The 16655-nt window shown below is 40.8% G+C and overlaps 2 protein-coding genes and 4 non-coding genes across 8 annotated transcripts; 1 reads left to right on the top strand and 5 right to left on the bottom strand.

Moving 5' to 3' along the window:
- Positions 1–1169: 1169 nt before the first annotated feature.
- rps7 (ribosomal protein S7) lies at positions 1170–10367 on the bottom strand. The gene is made up of 7 exons (XM_028604446.1): positions 10280–10367; positions 9662–9747; positions 8908–8979; positions 8101–8244; positions 6954–7018; positions 3234–3384; positions 1170–1280 (listed from the first exon to the last, which is right to left on the bottom strand). The coding sequence occupies exons 2-7, from the start codon at positions 9734–9736 to the stop codon at positions 1203–1205; spliced, it is 585 nt and encodes a 194-aa protein (XP_028460247.1). The 5' UTR covers positions 9737–9747; positions 10280–10367; the 3' UTR covers positions 1170–1202.
- LOC114573796 (small nucleolar RNA SNORA73 family) lies at positions 1750–1969 on the bottom strand. The gene has a single exon (XR_003694974.1). It is a non-coding gene; the product is annotated as a small nucleolar RNA SNORA73 family (small nucleolar RNA).
- On the bottom strand, positions 5125–5344 carry LOC114573791 (small nucleolar RNA SNORA73 family). Its single transcript, XR_003694970.1, has one exon. It is a non-coding gene; the product is annotated as a small nucleolar RNA SNORA73 family (small nucleolar RNA).
- LOC114573795 (small nucleolar RNA SNORA73 family) lies at positions 7383–7602 on the bottom strand. The gene has a single exon (XR_003694973.1). It is a non-coding gene; the product is annotated as a small nucleolar RNA SNORA73 family (small nucleolar RNA).
- Positions 8528–8747, bottom strand: LOC114573792 (small nucleolar RNA SNORA73 family). Its single transcript, XR_003694971.1, has one exon. It is a non-coding gene; the product is annotated as a small nucleolar RNA SNORA73 family (small nucleolar RNA).
- A 21-nt stretch (positions 10368–10388) lies between the features above and the next one.
- rnaseh1 (ribonuclease H1) lies at positions 10389–15570 on the top strand. 3 transcript variants are annotated; one of them, XM_028604443.1, is made up of 9 exons: positions 10389–10528; positions 10845–10947; positions 11637–11761; positions 12265–12444; positions 12693–12792; positions 12913–12967; positions 13443–13527; positions 13634–13758; positions 15295–15570. In XM_028604443.1, exons 1-9 carry the CDS (start codon positions 10411–10413, stop codon positions 15376–15378), a joined length of 975 nt encoding a protein of 324 aa, XP_028460244.1. In that variant the 5' UTR covers positions 10389–10410; the 3' UTR covers positions 15379–15570. The 3 variants fall into 3 exon arrangements, with proteins under 3 accessions (XP_028460244.1, XP_028460246.1, XP_028460245.1); XM_028604445.1 differs by having other exon boundaries at positions 10840–10947; XM_028604444.1 differs by having other exon boundaries at positions 10389–10947.
- The last annotated feature ends 1085 nt before the right edge of the window (positions 15571–16655 follow it).

Raw genomic sequence — 16655 nt, 5'->3', positions numbered from 1 at the left:
TTCTTTAAACCAATCACAATAGTTTTAGGCGCCGATGAGCACCGGACGAAAAATAGCCTCGGGAAGATACTTGTTTTGGTGGAACGTGTGTACGTTCAAAAGTAGTTTTAGTTGTGCAACAGAAAACTCAGATTGGACAGATAGTCTAGCTAGCTGTCTGGATTTACCCTGCAACGATCTGAGGAGCAGTTAACCACAGTCACAAAGAAAAAGGCGACAACCTCCAAAATCTAATCAGTTCATCCTTGAGGCAAAGTGGACGTTTATGCCAATTTTGAAGAATTTTCAAAAAACAATTGGAGGGAAAAAGAAAAGCCTTTTGTCTGACAGCACTTGAATGCAGCTTCATGAAAAGCTGATGTGGGTAGGTCTCCTGCTCTATTCTTTGATAAAGGCAAAGGCTCCTTTCAATCTGTACTTATTTAAAAGAACAAAAAAAAAAAAAAAAAAGGTACTTTTACTTTCAGTATTCCCATTTTCTGCTACTTTATATTTCTACTCTGCTACAATTCAGAGGGAAATATTGTACTTTTAGTGTACTACTACTTTCATTTTAAAGCTTTATTTATTGGGATCTTGAGGTAAGATGAAGGATTAAGGACTTAAACATTACATTCCGAAACTTATTTTTTATATAAACAGGACAGTAAGAATTCTTTCCTCCCACGTATGGACATTTACTTACACACACACACACACACGATATTTAAGCTGTGAATGAGCAATCAGTCAGATTGTCACTTCTCACCACATCCCCATCAACATTTGGGTCACTCTTACTGTCCCACATTACACACTCAATATTTCAACTTTTACAAAGAAAATAAATCTTTTAAATGTCAGTTTAAAAATAAGTTTGAATGAGAAGTATCCCCCTACAGCTGTTGTGTCAAATTAAATTTGTCTGTGGTGGGAAAAGGTCTCAAGCTTGGCGCCGGAGGAAACCCAAATCTTACTTTGGTCAAGAAGTTGATCACGCCAACCGTTAGGATTTATTTCTGTGCAGTGAATTTATTTTGTGTTTGGAGCGTTTAAAGGGGCTCCAGGGTTAGGTGCCTTGAAGTTGACATTGGGGGCTTAAAACACCATCTAGCTTTACAGCCTTGCTCTTCCACAAGGCTTTCTGAAAAAAAGATAAAAATAAATAAATAAACAACCTCCAACAACAGTGACAGTAAACAAATTTATTTTGTCATCTGCATTTACAGCTGGAATTCAGGGAATTCAAACACGACGTCTTTGCCTGTGAGTTTCTTGTAGACACCAGTGAAAGTCTCTACCTGAAAGACAACAACAAAGGGATAATCACATCAATATCACCGGTTTAAATGGGTTCAGATGACTTGACTGATCAAACAGGATAGTGAATAATTTCTCTATTTCATGATTGAAGAAACCAATTATAAGACAGTCCTATTTGCTGCGTCATGGTTTGAAGTGCTCCAGAAGTAAAGTTAAAGTTTAGGATTTGAAATACAGATTATTCTACTGATGAGTACAATAAAATGTCAAATGTTTTTGCTTTGGTGTCAGCAGAAAGCACACAGATGATATTTACTATCTAATGATAAAGATGACGCATATGTTCACTATGTTCATTTAAGAAGCTGAAAGAAGCAAAAGTTGTCACGAATGACAACGTAGATTGCGACTTATTATCTGCATTAACTCAGAACACTGAGTGACAAAAACATCTTATCAACAGTTATCCATCATTTAGCATCAGTTCTCAGATAGTCTGAGTCAAAATAATGTGCCCTGCATGGTTTAGCCCCCCAGTAACGGCCCCAAGGGACTCTGGGAGGATGTAGGAATATGCAGGACGCCCGTCCTCACCGACCAGCAGCCGGGGACAGAGCTTTCTCTCCGACATCGTGGAACGGGACTGTACGTCTCGGCTGGAAAGCTACGCTCCCATACGCCACCAGGACAGAGCCAGGAGAGCAACCTCGCTGGATGTCCATGTCGGATAAACTGAAGGATTGGACGGCGACAGCTTTCAAAAACAAGGTCTAGCGTTCAAGATTTCATCACTCGTGATTAATACATCCATGTTTAAATGACACTATGATTGCACGTGACTACCAAACCCTGATCACGTACAGAGCTGATACGATCAGCCTTTTAAATCAATAGATCAATCTGAAATCTCTTGATCGTCAAGTTGTTTTAAAAAAAATAAAAAAAAACATGCAAAATTTTTCGACTCCTTTGGCTTACATTGCAGCAAATATTTTTGGTATTTGGTGCACTGGTCAGTCCTTCCAGAAAAGTTTTTTTGTGATTGTTGCAGGCAAAAATCCTTGATTATGCAGCACGAACTCTTAAAAAATGCGATGGAATATGCGGGATATTTATGCAATTTTATGCGATGAAATTGTGGGAACTTGCAAAAACTGCGGTTTGAAAAAGAGAAGAAGTGATTTTCCCCCAACACACTGCTTTTTGATGATGTTCACGTCGCGTAATTACTAGGGCTGCTCCCTCTTAGTTCATTAGTCGACTAAAATCGGTTGTTTTGGTCTTAGTCAGCTTAGATCTCTTTAGTCCATTAGTCATGTTTGATGCTTTTTTCATGCTGAATGACTTATTTCCAACAAACGTACGAGCACATCTCTGGTAAACACAAGAATTAAAGTGGTGCTTTTTGCATGACTCTTTGCGGAGAAACTTAGATTTACAGATCTGTTGATTAAATCAACTAATCGATTAGTCGTTAAAACTGAATTGAGTGTTAGTCGACTAAGAATTTCTTTAATCAAGCACAGCCCTGGTAATTACGTCACTTCATAACGTTCCCATGGCAAACAGGGTAAAATGGCTGCTTGTGTGTGAAGTAAAACGCAACATTTTTCAACTTTCTGCTAAGCTATATTAGGGGACCTTTTTTGCAACGAAAATGCGGGGATTATGAAATCATGCAAGCCCCGCATATTTTGCGCGAAAATCTGCAATTTATGCGGCGAAAGTGCGGCATAATTGGAAAAAATGTGCATAAATATACGGACTTTGGCTGATTATGCGTTGAATTATGCGATCGCAGTAATCATGTTTTTCTGGAGGGACTGACTGGTCGGGAAAAAACACCACATTAGGCATCCTTCACCATTTCCTGATGTTTTACAGACCAAATGTCGATATGGTTGAGAAACCGATCAGATGAATTGATCGCTGCAGACCAGATGGAGTTACTTGAACCCAAGACCTCCGCAGCGGTTTTTAACCCCACTCACTTTGTGTTCCACGTTGTTCTGCTGCGCCTTGTCCAGATGGACCTTGATGAGCCGGCTGCAGTCCATCTTGACTCGGATCCTCTTACCAACGATCTCGCTGGGGAACACCAGGTCCTCCAAGATGGCGTCGTGGACCGCGGTCAGAGTACGGCTGAGGGAGGAACCAACAAGAGAAATCACATTTAATACCCAACATTAACGCAGCACGAGCTACAAGCTAAAGGGCTCGGTGCTCAGAAACAATCCATCGATAAGTGATATTCTGAAGGAGTCATTTATTAAGTCAAGAAAGCCAAATATTAACTAGTTACATCCCCTAAAATATAGTTTGCTGCATATTTCTATTTAACGTAACAGTTATTAAATCTGACGAGGTTTCTGCAGGGTTCAAGTCAAATTTAAGACTCTAAACACATGAATGAAATTCAAGACCTTTATGACATAAAAAAATAAACATAGAAAAGGAAATGCTGAGTCCTAAAGTTAAGTGCTTTGTTGCACACACAAAAAAAAAAAAACAGGCTTTAAGCTCAAAGCCTTAAACTCAGTCTTTCAAACCAAGTATCACTGAACTCACACTTCCCCAAAGCTGAAGAATAAAATCTGTTTTCCATCTGTGGTACAATCTCAAAGAGACTCGCCCCAAATAAGAAAGCTGATTGGCTGCGATAGGAGTTGAATGTTGGTCTCATTGGTAGTCGTAATACGGCAAATTATATTTGGACTAACGAAAGAAAAAAAAAAAAAAAAACTTTCTAAAGCACCGCAAGAGCATTTCAATGAGGAAATTAAGACCTGTTTTAAAATGATGCAAGACCTACAACACAATAACGGACTAGTATTTAAGACGTTTAAAGGCCTAAAATTTAGATTTTTTTAAATTTTAGACTTCTTAAGACACAGCAGAAACCCTGTCTGAGATTTGGACTGTTGGCTGGACCAAAAAGAAAAGGCGTTTGAAGACGTCACCTTAGGCTTCAGGAAATGGTGATGGCACTTATCTGTAATTTCCCCCACGATCAATTAGAAAATAACGTGATTAGTGATTTAAGATTAGTCAATAATATAATATTTGCAGCCCTAATAACCAAATCAGTCAAACTTGCAGAGCTGTAGTAATTTGAAACATGAAAAATGGTCACAATGAAGTATAATTAAAACCAAACAGTTGAATCAATGTCATTAACGACTGCCGGTAGTCTCGCTTTGCCAGACCCTCCTCCAAAGCGCACTGGAGGAGGGTCTGGCTACTCCACACAGCAGTCGAGGACGGGAGGAAAAACGTGTTCTGGTTTACTGGCATACTGGCATTTCTTTAAACCAATCAGAATAGTCTTGGGCGGTGCTAAGCACCGGAGAAAAGCAGCGGTACCGCTGCAAAATAGGCTCGGAAGGAACTTGTTTTGGTGGAAAATGTACGTTTAAAAGTTGATATCCCGACACAAAAGAAGCCCAAAGCATATCCGTCCTAAATGGGGGAAATCCAGGTGATTTTCTGGCGTCAATGGAGCAATCCCGGTAGTGGAACGTTGTGGATATAGACCATTTACAACACGCGTTCCATTTCATTATGCTAGTTAATCTAAATAAACATGTGCATTCAATAGTGGCAGCCCCAATCACAACAAAATCAGTCACACTTGCAGAGATGTAGTAATTTGACATGAAAAATGGTGTCAGCTGAAAGCACACAGATGGCATTTAATATCTAATGATAAAAATGATATGTTCATTTAAGAAGCTGAAAGAAGCAAAAGTTCTCTCACAAATGACAACGTAGATTTTCTTTAGGACTTATTATCTGCATTAACTCAGAACACTGAGTGACAAAAACATCTTATCAACAGTTATCCATCATTTAGCATCAGCTCTCAGATAGTCTGAGTCAAAATAATGTGCCCTGCATGGTTTAGCCCCCCAGTAACGGCCCCAAAGGACTCTGGGAGGATGTAGGAATATGCAGGACGCCCGTCCTCACCGACCAGCAGCCGGGGACAGAGCTTTCTCTCCGACATCGTGGAACGGGACTGTACGTCTCGGCTGGAAAGCTACGCTCCCATACGCCACCAGGACAGAGCCAGGAGAGCAACCTCGCTGGATGTCCATGTCGGATGTTAAACTTTACATGACTACCTGGGTAATTGTGTCTATTGACAATCTGTTTCAGCACTAGAACCGAGAAAGCACAGCAGTTTTAAGATGCATAAAACCTATATAAACGTCATTAGACGTTCACAGCAACTCTCGTATTAATGGCCAGAATTTGATTTTAATATTTGTCTGAAAACAGACCTTTCTCACAGCAGACATGTTGACTTGTCATAGTAGGAAAAGCACAGCCGAAATTGATAACCTTAACGATGGCTCAGTTCCATCAAGTGTCCCAGTAAGATATTTCAGTGAGTCAGCATGAACAATAACAGGACCTCTCCTAAGGGCCGGGACACACAGGGCCGATAATCGGCCGTTGGACAGTCTGGTGAGGTCGGTGACTCGAGTCTGTTCGGTGTGTCCTGTGCCGTCGTCAGTCTGGGGGGCTGTCGGCGTTCATTTTGGCCGACCTGACATGTTTGGTCGCCGGCAGGGCCGTCGGGACTCACCCGCAAATGAGGAGCAGGATGAGGTGACTAGAGTCTCTCAAAATCTGACGAAAATCTTTTAAACTGACCTTTGTTGATCTGAAATGAAGACAGATTCAACAACCTATTTCTCGCTTAAAATGTTTTCAGAAACATGTTCCAGTGAACTATTTTAGTACAATATGAGATCGTATTCTGAACGGCCGCCATGACAGTCTGACTTTGAATTTCCGGAGAAAACGAACCCATGTGACGGATTCGTCCAATCAGCTGCCAGTTTTAATTTCTTGGGCAACCATACAGATTAGCGCCGCCTGCTGTTATAGAGACGTATTACGTCTCCTCTCGTCTTTTTGGTCTGTTCTGTGGCAGTTTTTTGGACCTCGGGGACGCGACTGATCATATCGACGGGGTTTTCAGCATGCACGATACCAGGACTTCTCCTAAGTGGAATACAGCCATCAGTAATGGTTTAATACCAGAGTCTCTCCTAAGTGGAATACAGCCATCAGTAATGGTTTAATACCAGGACCTCTCCTAAGTGGAATGCAGCCATCATTAATGGTTTTTAACACACCTGTGCTTTTCCTACTATCACATGTCAACATGTCTGCTGTGAAAAAGGTCTATGAGCCGCCAGTGTTTAACAGGTAGGCCTGAGTGATATTGAAAAAATCCACTATTTGACTAAATATTAATTTTGTATAGACCAAAACCACAAATCTTCATCTACACGTTTTATTTTAATTAGTTGTTTTAGCCGCAGCAGTCCAACACCCAAATGATACTCTGTTTGACATCACAGAGTGCGAATTAAACCAGCAAATAGTCACATTTGAGAAGATGGAACCAGTGAATGTTTGTCATAAAAACTTCTTAAATTAAGTCATGAATTATTTGTCGATCATCAATGTGATAAAATCACAACAGCTACGATAGCCTAAAAATGTGATATACAATATCTTATTACACAGCCCTCGTGTTCATTTCACTGAGGAGGGGTTCCTGAAACAGCAGTAAAGGCCAGGAATAAAAAGACAATAAAAATGAAAATCTACAACATTATCCTGACAAAAATCCCAGAGAAACTGCTGATTACTGCGACGCTCCAACAACAAGAAAAGAACCTTTTTCTCCTCACCTCCTGGGACGCTTCTGCTTATTCTTTGTGCGGCTTTTCCTGGTGGGTTTGGGAAGAATTCTCCTCTGAAAAAAGCAACAGTCTCATTAATAATGAGGATTCACAAACACAACTGTTTTACGGTCCAATAATTCATGAACAAACAGGATTCAGGGGGAGACTGATATTCTGGGTCAATACTGGATGTAACCTGCTGATATTCATGTTCCTCCTAGTTTTACTCGACAGCGTCAATGTCGAAAACTTGCTTCTTTCTGTATTAAAAACATTTCAATAGAAAATGTCAGCATCATCACCATGGATAGAATTTAGGAGACACAGAAAAGTGATGATATTCCTTTATAAAACATGGCCAAATGATAAACTATTTTGAATTTTAACAATAATCTGTCTATAAACGCCCATATCAGTCAAACCCTGATGTCAAAATAATGTGCCCTGCATGGTTTAGCCCCCCAGTAACGGCCCCAAGGGACTCTGGGAGGATGTAGGAATATGCAGGACGCCCGTCCTCACCGACCAGCAGCCGGGGACAGAGCTTTCTCTCCGACATCGTGGAACGGGACTGTACGTCTCGGCTGGAAAGCTACGCTCCCATACGCCACCAGGACAGAGCCAGGAGAGCAACCTCGCTGGATGTCCATGTCGGATAAAATACAGCCAAGACATAAAAAGACTCATTTCACATCATTATCATGCATCCTTCGTGTAGCAGGTCTGTTTTCATTTATGCCAGGTAGTTTTTTTTTCTTGCCATTTTTCATTGCGAGTCAAATAAAAACATCAAATATGCATTTAGTGAGAATCCATGGATCTCCAAATTTTCGCCTTCAGAATCTAAGTTTTAACACCAAAGCATTGCATATAACTTCTGGACATTTTTAAGAATGAGAGGTAGGACAAATTTGTCATTACTCAAAAGGAAACGTGCACAAGACACCATGACCCCCCCCCAGCATTAATCACAAATCCAGAGATGTTCAGATTTTCTGAAATTAGTTGGTGCAACACATGTAAATAACTTCTTTTACTATCCAAATATGTAGTGAAGCTGTAGTAAACCCTAGAGAAATAGCTCCAGTATGGACACAGCACTCACTCCTGTTACAAAAAGAGCAATGTCCCCTGCAGACATCATCATCCTCACCTGTGCAATGAAGACCACGTGCTTTCCGCTGAACTTCTTCTCCAGCTCCCTCACCAGACGCACCTGAATCTTCTGGAACGACTTCAGCTGAGGAACGGGAACAAAGATGATGATGGCTTTCCTGCTGCCACCAACCTCGATTTCCTAAAAAAAAAAAAAAAACACAGATCAAAAAAATTACTTAACATTGACAGAATGAAAAACAAGCTGGAGGTATCCCTCCTTTATAAACATGAAGCAAATGTCAGTGAATGTTCATCTGCTTAAGTTTGACTTCTCTGTAAGAAAAATCTATTCTAAATTAAGTCCTAAAATTTATAGATTTCAGGACTTTTAAGCTACTCTGGAAGACCATTTAGCTAAGATCACTGCAAAGAAATGTTACTATTCGTACAAATGTAATTATCACACAAGTCCTGATGTCAAATAATGTGCCCTGCATGGTTTAGCCCCCCAGTAACGGCCCCAAGGGACTCTGGGAGGATGTAGGAATATGCAGGACGCCCGTCCTCACCGACCAGCAGCCGGGGACAGAGCTTTCTCTCCGACATCGTGGAACGGGACTGTACGTCTCGGCTGGAAAGCTACGCTCCCATACGCCACCAGGACAGAGCCAGGAGAGCAACCTCGCTGGATGTCCATGTCGGATAAAAAAAACATTCATTCGAGAGACACCCACGTTTAATAAAGTGTGACTAGCAGCATAAAACAGCACCGCAGTGGTTAAGATTCTTAGCTCTTTATGATCTTCAAAAACAAATACAACGTAGAGAGAAGAGATGGGTATGAGTGGAAATGTCCTCCTACCTTTGCTGCAGTGATGTTCAGCTCTCTCAGCTGAGCCTTTAGGTCGGAGTTCATCTCCAGCTCGAGCAGAGCCTGCAGGGAGACCAGTCAAATCAGCATGGAATAGGTTTGTTTATGCAACACACATGCATGGCAACTGATCTACTAATTAAGACAGATTCTGTCCAAAGCTGTTCACATTCAGCTCATTTTTCAGCTTACACATGACAGCAAAACCTGATTCCTTCTTAAAACACTAACATACAGTAGATTTTATGATATTATTGTATATTCTTCTATCCAGAAGGTACATTTTGCAGTTTGTCTCCAGCAATCCACATCTACTGACCCTTTGAACATTTCAGTTGGACTTAAAAGTATGTTTCTATAACACTGATTATCACATTTTAAAATTGCATACTGGATTTTAAGATTTGTACGGTAAGCAGAATACCAGTTATGTGGCATTTTGTATTCCAGGCTGACTCTACCATGCCTGATCATACAAATCAACGTGGTTCTGACTTTGAAAAGGATTTATGTAAGAGAACCTCTGGATTCTCAATGTACCACGATGGTTTAGCATGACCAGTCACTCTTCACTAACTCACATGCAGCGTGATATAAACTGCAAATAAGTAAACGTGCTTAAATGATCTGAAACCTTGTCTTCTTCCATGGGAGATGAGTAGTCTCACTCTTAACTTATATGCAGCTCTACGAACTACAATCGAGTAAACTGATGATTAAATGATCTGAAACCATGTCTTCTTACCTGGGAGATCCCAGACTCAAACTCGTCTGGCTTTTCGCCATTAGGCTTCACTATTTTGGCGCTGGTACTGAACATGGCCTTTGTGTCTGAAAGAAAAATAAAGACACGTGGGGTTACATATACATATTGCATTGCATTTATATCTTAACACACTTGACCTGACCTGTATCCTGGAGAAGCTCTATCAAGCCAGCATGTACATTAGCTAGGCTAAACGGCTAAATGCTAACCGGGAGCAGGTTGCTAAGTCGCAAGGATAGCCAATATATGGAACACTTTGGGGCAAAATGCATTAACCCAAGACAAAACACACTTCCACACTACACATACGAGTTCTATATATTAGTCTCCTTCCTTCTCTGGTATAAGTTAGCTGCTATCTGAACACATGCACGGCCTGCTAACTACCGTTACTCCCTAATACGAGAACACTATTCATAGGAGCTTCCCTACTACGCTTTATTTTGACATATAAAACAGCCATCCGCCGCCACAAACCACATTATCTAACGTATCATAGCCTTACGATGTATACGGTAGGTATACACGAAAATTAAACAACATTAAAGCACATTTTAGTATAGAATAGCTAGTCCTGTGAAAAGTGGCACGACTAACCTCTGTCAACGACGGCCAAGGAAGAGGCCGGAACATCGCGAGAGTTGTATTAATCCAATGAGGGCGTCCCATCATGAAATCGCGAGAGTTGTCGAAGACCACGCTCGGTATGATAAAAACATCGCGAGAGTATGCTGAGACCTGGTGCTTGTCAACATTACTTTCTACTTTCTTGGTCTTTTCTTTGTTGCTGCACTTTTAAGAATTTTCAGACATTTAAATCTGAAGACTTTGAAGACTACAGCAGAGGTTATACTGTTGTCATATTGATTATTAGGAGTACTTTTAATTTTCTTTTGCGTTTGTGTGTGTTTTTTTTGTGATTCAGAGCAAGCAGTCTAGCTAATAACGTGACTAGCTAGCTAGTATTTGCATAATTTTACGTTAACGTTAGCTACTTGCTGCTGAATTTGACCCACATTTTTTACCGAAACACACTTTGACCAGTCGGATTTGATTATATTTTATTGTGTTTTGAGTTAACGTCACGATGCTAGCCACCTCCGTTTCATGGCAGTGTCTTGGTAGACAGTGATGTTAAGACTGACTGGTCTTTTCAGAGCAGTAACGTTACGCAGAACCGTCTGCAGCGCCGCCGACGACATGGCGAAGGGCAAGTTCTTCTACGCTGTCAAGAAAGGCTTCAAACCAGGCGTGTACAGTTCATGGTGAGACTGTTCACATCTTACTGTCAGAACATAATGTTTGTCAAAAAGAAAACCAAAGTCATTGGTCCATCAAAGTGCGCACGCCAAATCCCATTCATATATCCAGGGGTTTAATGCCTCATTGATGCTCGGCTAAACTAACACACCAGCTAAAAGATACGTTTTAACGTTTTTTGTAACCTCAGCAATCCACTCTTCAATTCGGTTTACAAGGAATACACGACATTTTACTGATATTTCATTTTTTTCCATCAAAACCTGATCGAAACACACCCAGTGGTGGGCGGTGCTGGGCAGCGTTAACCACATATATTTTAAGCTATATGCCACATTTATCAAAGGACCCTAATTTTTTTTTTTGAGGGTGTTAAGGTGTCCTGATGTGCTGCTGAAAAACAAGGAGATCTAAAATTGCCAAATTATTATTTGAGGTTTGGTCTAGCAAACTTGATTAGATGTTGTTTGCACTTTAATTGGAAGACAAGTATTAGAAAAAAAAGTGCTGTGTAACTGCACTGGGATCACATCACATTTATCTGTACTAATTAATGGTCAGCTCTGCATCTGACAGATAAACTGTCAAGTAGAGAATATATAAGGTTTGGGAAGATTTGTGAAATTTGCGCAATTTTCTGGAATTGTTGATCATTAGTTTCCTCTTTATTTGTTTACTTTTTCCTGTGGTTTAGGGACGAATGTAAGAGCCAGGTGGACAAATTTCCAGCCGCCTCTTTCAAGAAGTTTGCATCAGAGAAAGATGCCTGGGCGTTCTTCAGAGGAGTCGAACCTTCTGCAGTACCAGAAGTGAATAAAGGTAAACTGGTCCAGACAAATACGACGATTTTCTTCTTTTCTGCACAGTCCTTGATCAGGGTCTTATCTGAGAACGGCACGGCGACACAAAAAAATGTAGTTTGGATCCCAGAAGCAAGTTAATCTATCAACGGTCGCTCTTAAGCCCTGATCCTGGACTGCATATTGAGTATCACGGTCCTGCATTCATGTTTTTTTTTTTTTTTACTTATGTCAATTTAAACCTGCTTGATGTAATTCTTTCCCACCCAGTTTATAGGTGGCTAAGATTTTCTACTATCTGGCATGTCTGTACTTTAAACATTCTTCGCCTAAAACTAATTTTATGAGCACATGTGTGACTGAAATGTCCAACTTCTGAGAGATAAGCCCAGCAGGACCTTGTTACAGTCTATGTGTTTCTGGATTAGGGCTAAATACATTCATACGATCCCTTAAACAGCACTTTGCAAATCATTTCTTTTAAGTTGCCAAGAATGACCATTTGTGGTTTATGGCTTTCAGCGGCTCAGTGTGTGGAGTCGGCTGTCGCTCTGCTTCCTAAAAGAGGCCCGGAGCCTCTGGAGTACATCCCTCTCGGTAAGAAGAGATGTCACTCTGACGAGGACCTGGCGTCCCCTCCCAAACGAGTCAAACAGTCAGAAAGCTCGTCTTCAAAAAGCACAGACGGATTCACGTACATGGGTAAGATGCTCAAACGTCTGTGCAAATAAGAAAAATGTGAACGTTACGGAGTTTTTTACTCGGTTCTTCGTCAAACTTGTATTAAAATGTATAGGTATTTTTTTGATCGAAATCATAGGTAGATGATCTGTAAACTGATTCTTTTAGTTTCTAGTCAACACATTCTGTTAAAAGTTCAAATTGAGGAAATGGGGAGATTGACTAAAACTCACTTCAGTGTCACTCCGAGCTGTTCTCCCTCTGTCCAGGTGATGCTGTGGTCGTTTACACGGACGGTTGCTGCTCGAACAATGGTCAGAAAGGCGCCCGAGCGGGAATCGGAGTGTACTGGGGTCACAACCACCCACTGTAAGAAAACGCACACAAGTCACATTTGACTCCATTTTAGCTTCTAAACTGTATGAAATAACAAAAATGAAGAAATTAATACATTAATTTGTCACCTTTTTAATTGCTGCTTTCCTGCAGAAATGTTGCAGAGCGGCTGCACGGAAGACAAACCAACCAGCGTGCAGAAATACAGGCATGTACCAAAGTTTTTGAAAACCTTTTAGTTAGGGCTGGGCGATATGAAGAAAATCAGATATCATGATATTCTTGACCAAATACCTCTATCGATATTGCAGCGATATTCTAGGGTTGACAATTGGTGCTTTAACAAAATATCTCCACACTTAGATTTAAGATAAATAATCATCAGTAATGTAGATCTCATGACTAAGTTGGGAAAAGGCAAATAATGGAACAGCTAGAACAGTCTGGTAAGTTCAGAAAATGACATCACTTTACTGTAATGCAGCCTTTTAATACCAGGAAAAGACAACACTTATGTCATATCACGATATTATGATATACAAAATCTGAGACGATATCTAGTCTCATATCACGATATCGATAGAATATCGATATATTGCCCAGCCCTACTTTTAGTTGTCATACACCCACAAGGATACAAGAGTGTATTTTTTAAATGTCTCTTCACTGTTTGTGTGGACCAGGCAGCCTGCAGAGCGCTGGAACTAGCCAAAGAGAACGACATAAAGAAGTTGGTTCTCTACACCGACAGCAAGTTCACAATCAACGGTGAGTCAGAATAAGAAAAACCGCGCTTTCTGAACCTGAAACCTGCCGGGTTTGACTCTGTCCGGGACTTTTAATTCCACACATAATAGTAGATGTTTTGCTGCAGGTGTGACCAGCTGGGTGAAGAACTGGAAGCTGAACGGCTGGCGGCTGAAATCTGGAGGCGAGATCACAAACAAAGACGACTTTGTGAAGCTGGACCAACTGAACGCAGAGGTGGAGGTGGTCTGGGTAAATATCGGCGTACAGACGAGTCCCTTCACCCTGAACACAGTCCCTTGCTTTCTTGCGTTTAGTTCCAGACTCAGTCTAGTTGTTGTTGTTGTTGTTACTTTCTTAAAATCAATGATTTAGAGCAGTGTTTCTAAAATGGGGGGAAGGTGTCCCCCTAGGGGTACTTTGGAGGACTGCAAGGGGTACGTGACATATATTGCAAAATGTTTTTCAGTTACAAGGCTGTAGTTACTACTTCTATTGTCTTTTTGTTTCTGAGGTTTTTGTCTGTCGTTTTTTGAAGTTTGTCACCCCTTTTCTGAAGTTTCAGACCTATTCTTGCCTTTCTGCCGTGATATTGTGGCCCTCCTTACTTTTTCAGGAAAAAGTAAGGAGGGCCACAACCTCATGGCCCCCAACACAACTCAGCAAAGATTGTTCTTGCTCGGGCTTTAACTTCTGGATATTTGGCAGCGTTGCCACAACGGACTGCCGCCATTATGGAACTACAACTCAAACTAGCGCTCAACGTCATCGTTCTCAGACCCTTCCTCTGTTCACTGATTGGACCACCAAATATTTGGCCGGAGAAATATACCGCAAACGCAGACGGAGTACTGAAGGAGAATGACAATTGAGCGGAGGAGGCTAGTTCTAAGCATTAAGCAATATTACGTGCCAAGTCGGATATATCGGTGCTTTCTGAAAAAATCAGAGTTGTAATTACGAGTTGAATGATGACCTCAACGCCATTTTGTTTTTATAAGTCAAAATTCGATTAACCATGAAGCCGTAGCTGTGACCAAGAGGTCAAAGGGCACCAGCAAACGCAACATCGGATTGGTGCTGACCCTCTGGGACAAGGGGGGTCAAACAAACTTTCACAAAGGGCCAAACTGGACATTGACATTTTTATTTTATTGAATAAGTAAAATATCTTTGACTGTATTACTGCATATCGCTTTTTTTTTGGATATTTGTCGTCATTTGTGTAGCTGTTGTTTCTTTTTTTTTTTTTTTTTACATTTTTGTTGCTTTTTTACAACTTTTTTTTTTGTGGCTTTCTCCAAACCACAAAGTTTAAAAAAAATTCTGCTCTTTTCAAAGTTTTTTTTTTTTTTTTTTTTTTTTTTCGACTTCTGTCGACATGAAGTCCTTCAAAAGTCAGCAAAAGTTCCTACGCCATCATAGAATTTAGCAAAAACAATGATTACATTTTAAAAAGCAGGCTTCCAAACAGGCGACTCACAACAACGAGTCTCAAATCTGTCGAATTCTGCTCTTGAGCGTAAATGCAGTTTGGAAAAACAAGTTTCCCATCTTCTTGGTTTGGCGCATAACTAGGCCAAATGAGCCAAATGTATTGTGAACCTAAATTCATATGCGGGCCGGATACAAAACATGAAGGGCCGGGTTCGGCCCGCGGGCCTTGAGTTTGACACGCTTTCCAGGATAGAGACAGAGATGGGGGAGAAGAAACTGGAGTTTATAACAACCTAATGACTTTACCGCTCATAAAATGACTGTCTCCTCTCTTTCCTCATCGTCCTCCAGATGCATATTCCAGGTCATGCCGGCTACAGAGGCAACGAGGAGGCCGACAGACTGTCGAGGGAAGGAGCAGTGAAGGCTTTATAGCAGCAGCAGCATGCAGACAGAGATGATTACAGTTAAAGAGATCTGCTGCAGGACTGGTCACGTGTTCTCTGCTTTGATACACAGGGTTGTTTGTGGCGAAACTGGAAGAGGGAAGTCTGAGGTTTTTTCTGTTTTAAATGTTAATTTTAATTATGTGTTTTAGCTCTGAATAAAGTTCCTGCTTCAACCGGCTGTGTTTGTATTTTGTGACGCAGTGTGAAATCAAAGTCGATCGGTACGAGGTTTCCTCTGATGGTTGTTTCGTTTTTTTATCTTTTGAGGAAAGAAGATGAAGACGAGGAAGAAGGTAAAGGAGAGTAGGGATGAAAGAGAGACGCAAAACGGATGAGAAAAGCAGCATTAGAGGTGAGGAGGAGCAGGGAGGGAGAGAGGGGGGGAAGGATAAGGAGGTAGACAAGGAGACTAGAAAGCTCAAAAAGAGAAGAACACACAAGTTTTAGGTTATGTTTTTGGGGCTTTTCCCTTTTATTATGAAGTGATGGTGGATAGACCTGAAAGGGGGAGAGAGATGGGTGATGACACACAGCAAAGAGCAGCTGGTCGGACTCGAACCTGGGCCGTTGCAGGACTCTGCCAACATGGGGCGCACGCAGTTACTGGGAGAGCCAGAGACCCGAGAAGAACACAAGTTTGATTAGAAATGCAGAAATGATTTGGTCTTGTTGTGAAACAAAGTGTCCAGCAGGAGGAGCTCTAGCTCCCAGTTTAAGCCCAGACAAAGAAGATTTAGGCTTTATTTTTAGGTTCTGTTTTGAATACTCTTTGACACATTTGATGCATATTGTTTCCTACACATCACTGCTTTGGGAATATAGTTTTTCAAACTACATTTAATAAAGTTTAGTACCATGCAACTCAATTGGGAGCGAAGGCGTATGAAACCCAGATCACAAAATTAAAGTGGGAGTCGGACTGTAAACCAGTAAACGTGATCACATTAAGTTGTTCAATAGGGGCTGCTCATACATGCATTTAATATTATGTAATCAGTAATGGAGTTATTTCTTTATTTGAAACTGGTAAATATGTCTGAGAATATTCCAACCTACGCAAATTCCTATTTCTAAAAACAAAGTTTTGTTCATTCTCTACAGTCACTTTTTTTTTATTTGCTGGATAAATATAGTATTCTTACTGCACTGACAGATATTCTTACTTGTTTAAGGAAAATACGTTTTTTTTATGATGCAATTGTGTATAGAAATGTCAAAGGTTTTGAAGATTGAACTAAGTTCATAAAGTAGTTAAAATTTGCT

The sequence above is a fragment of the Perca flavescens genome, chromosome 18 (genome assembly GCF_004354835.1).
Source record: "Perca flavescens isolate YP-PL-M2 chromosome 18, PFLA_1.0, whole genome shotgun sequence".
Classification (NCBI taxonomy): domain Eukaryota; kingdom Metazoa; phylum Chordata; class Actinopteri; order Perciformes; family Percidae; genus Perca; species Perca flavescens.
The sequence above is the reverse complement of the archived record's forward strand: the minus strand, read 5'-3'. Positions and strand labels throughout refer to the sequence as shown.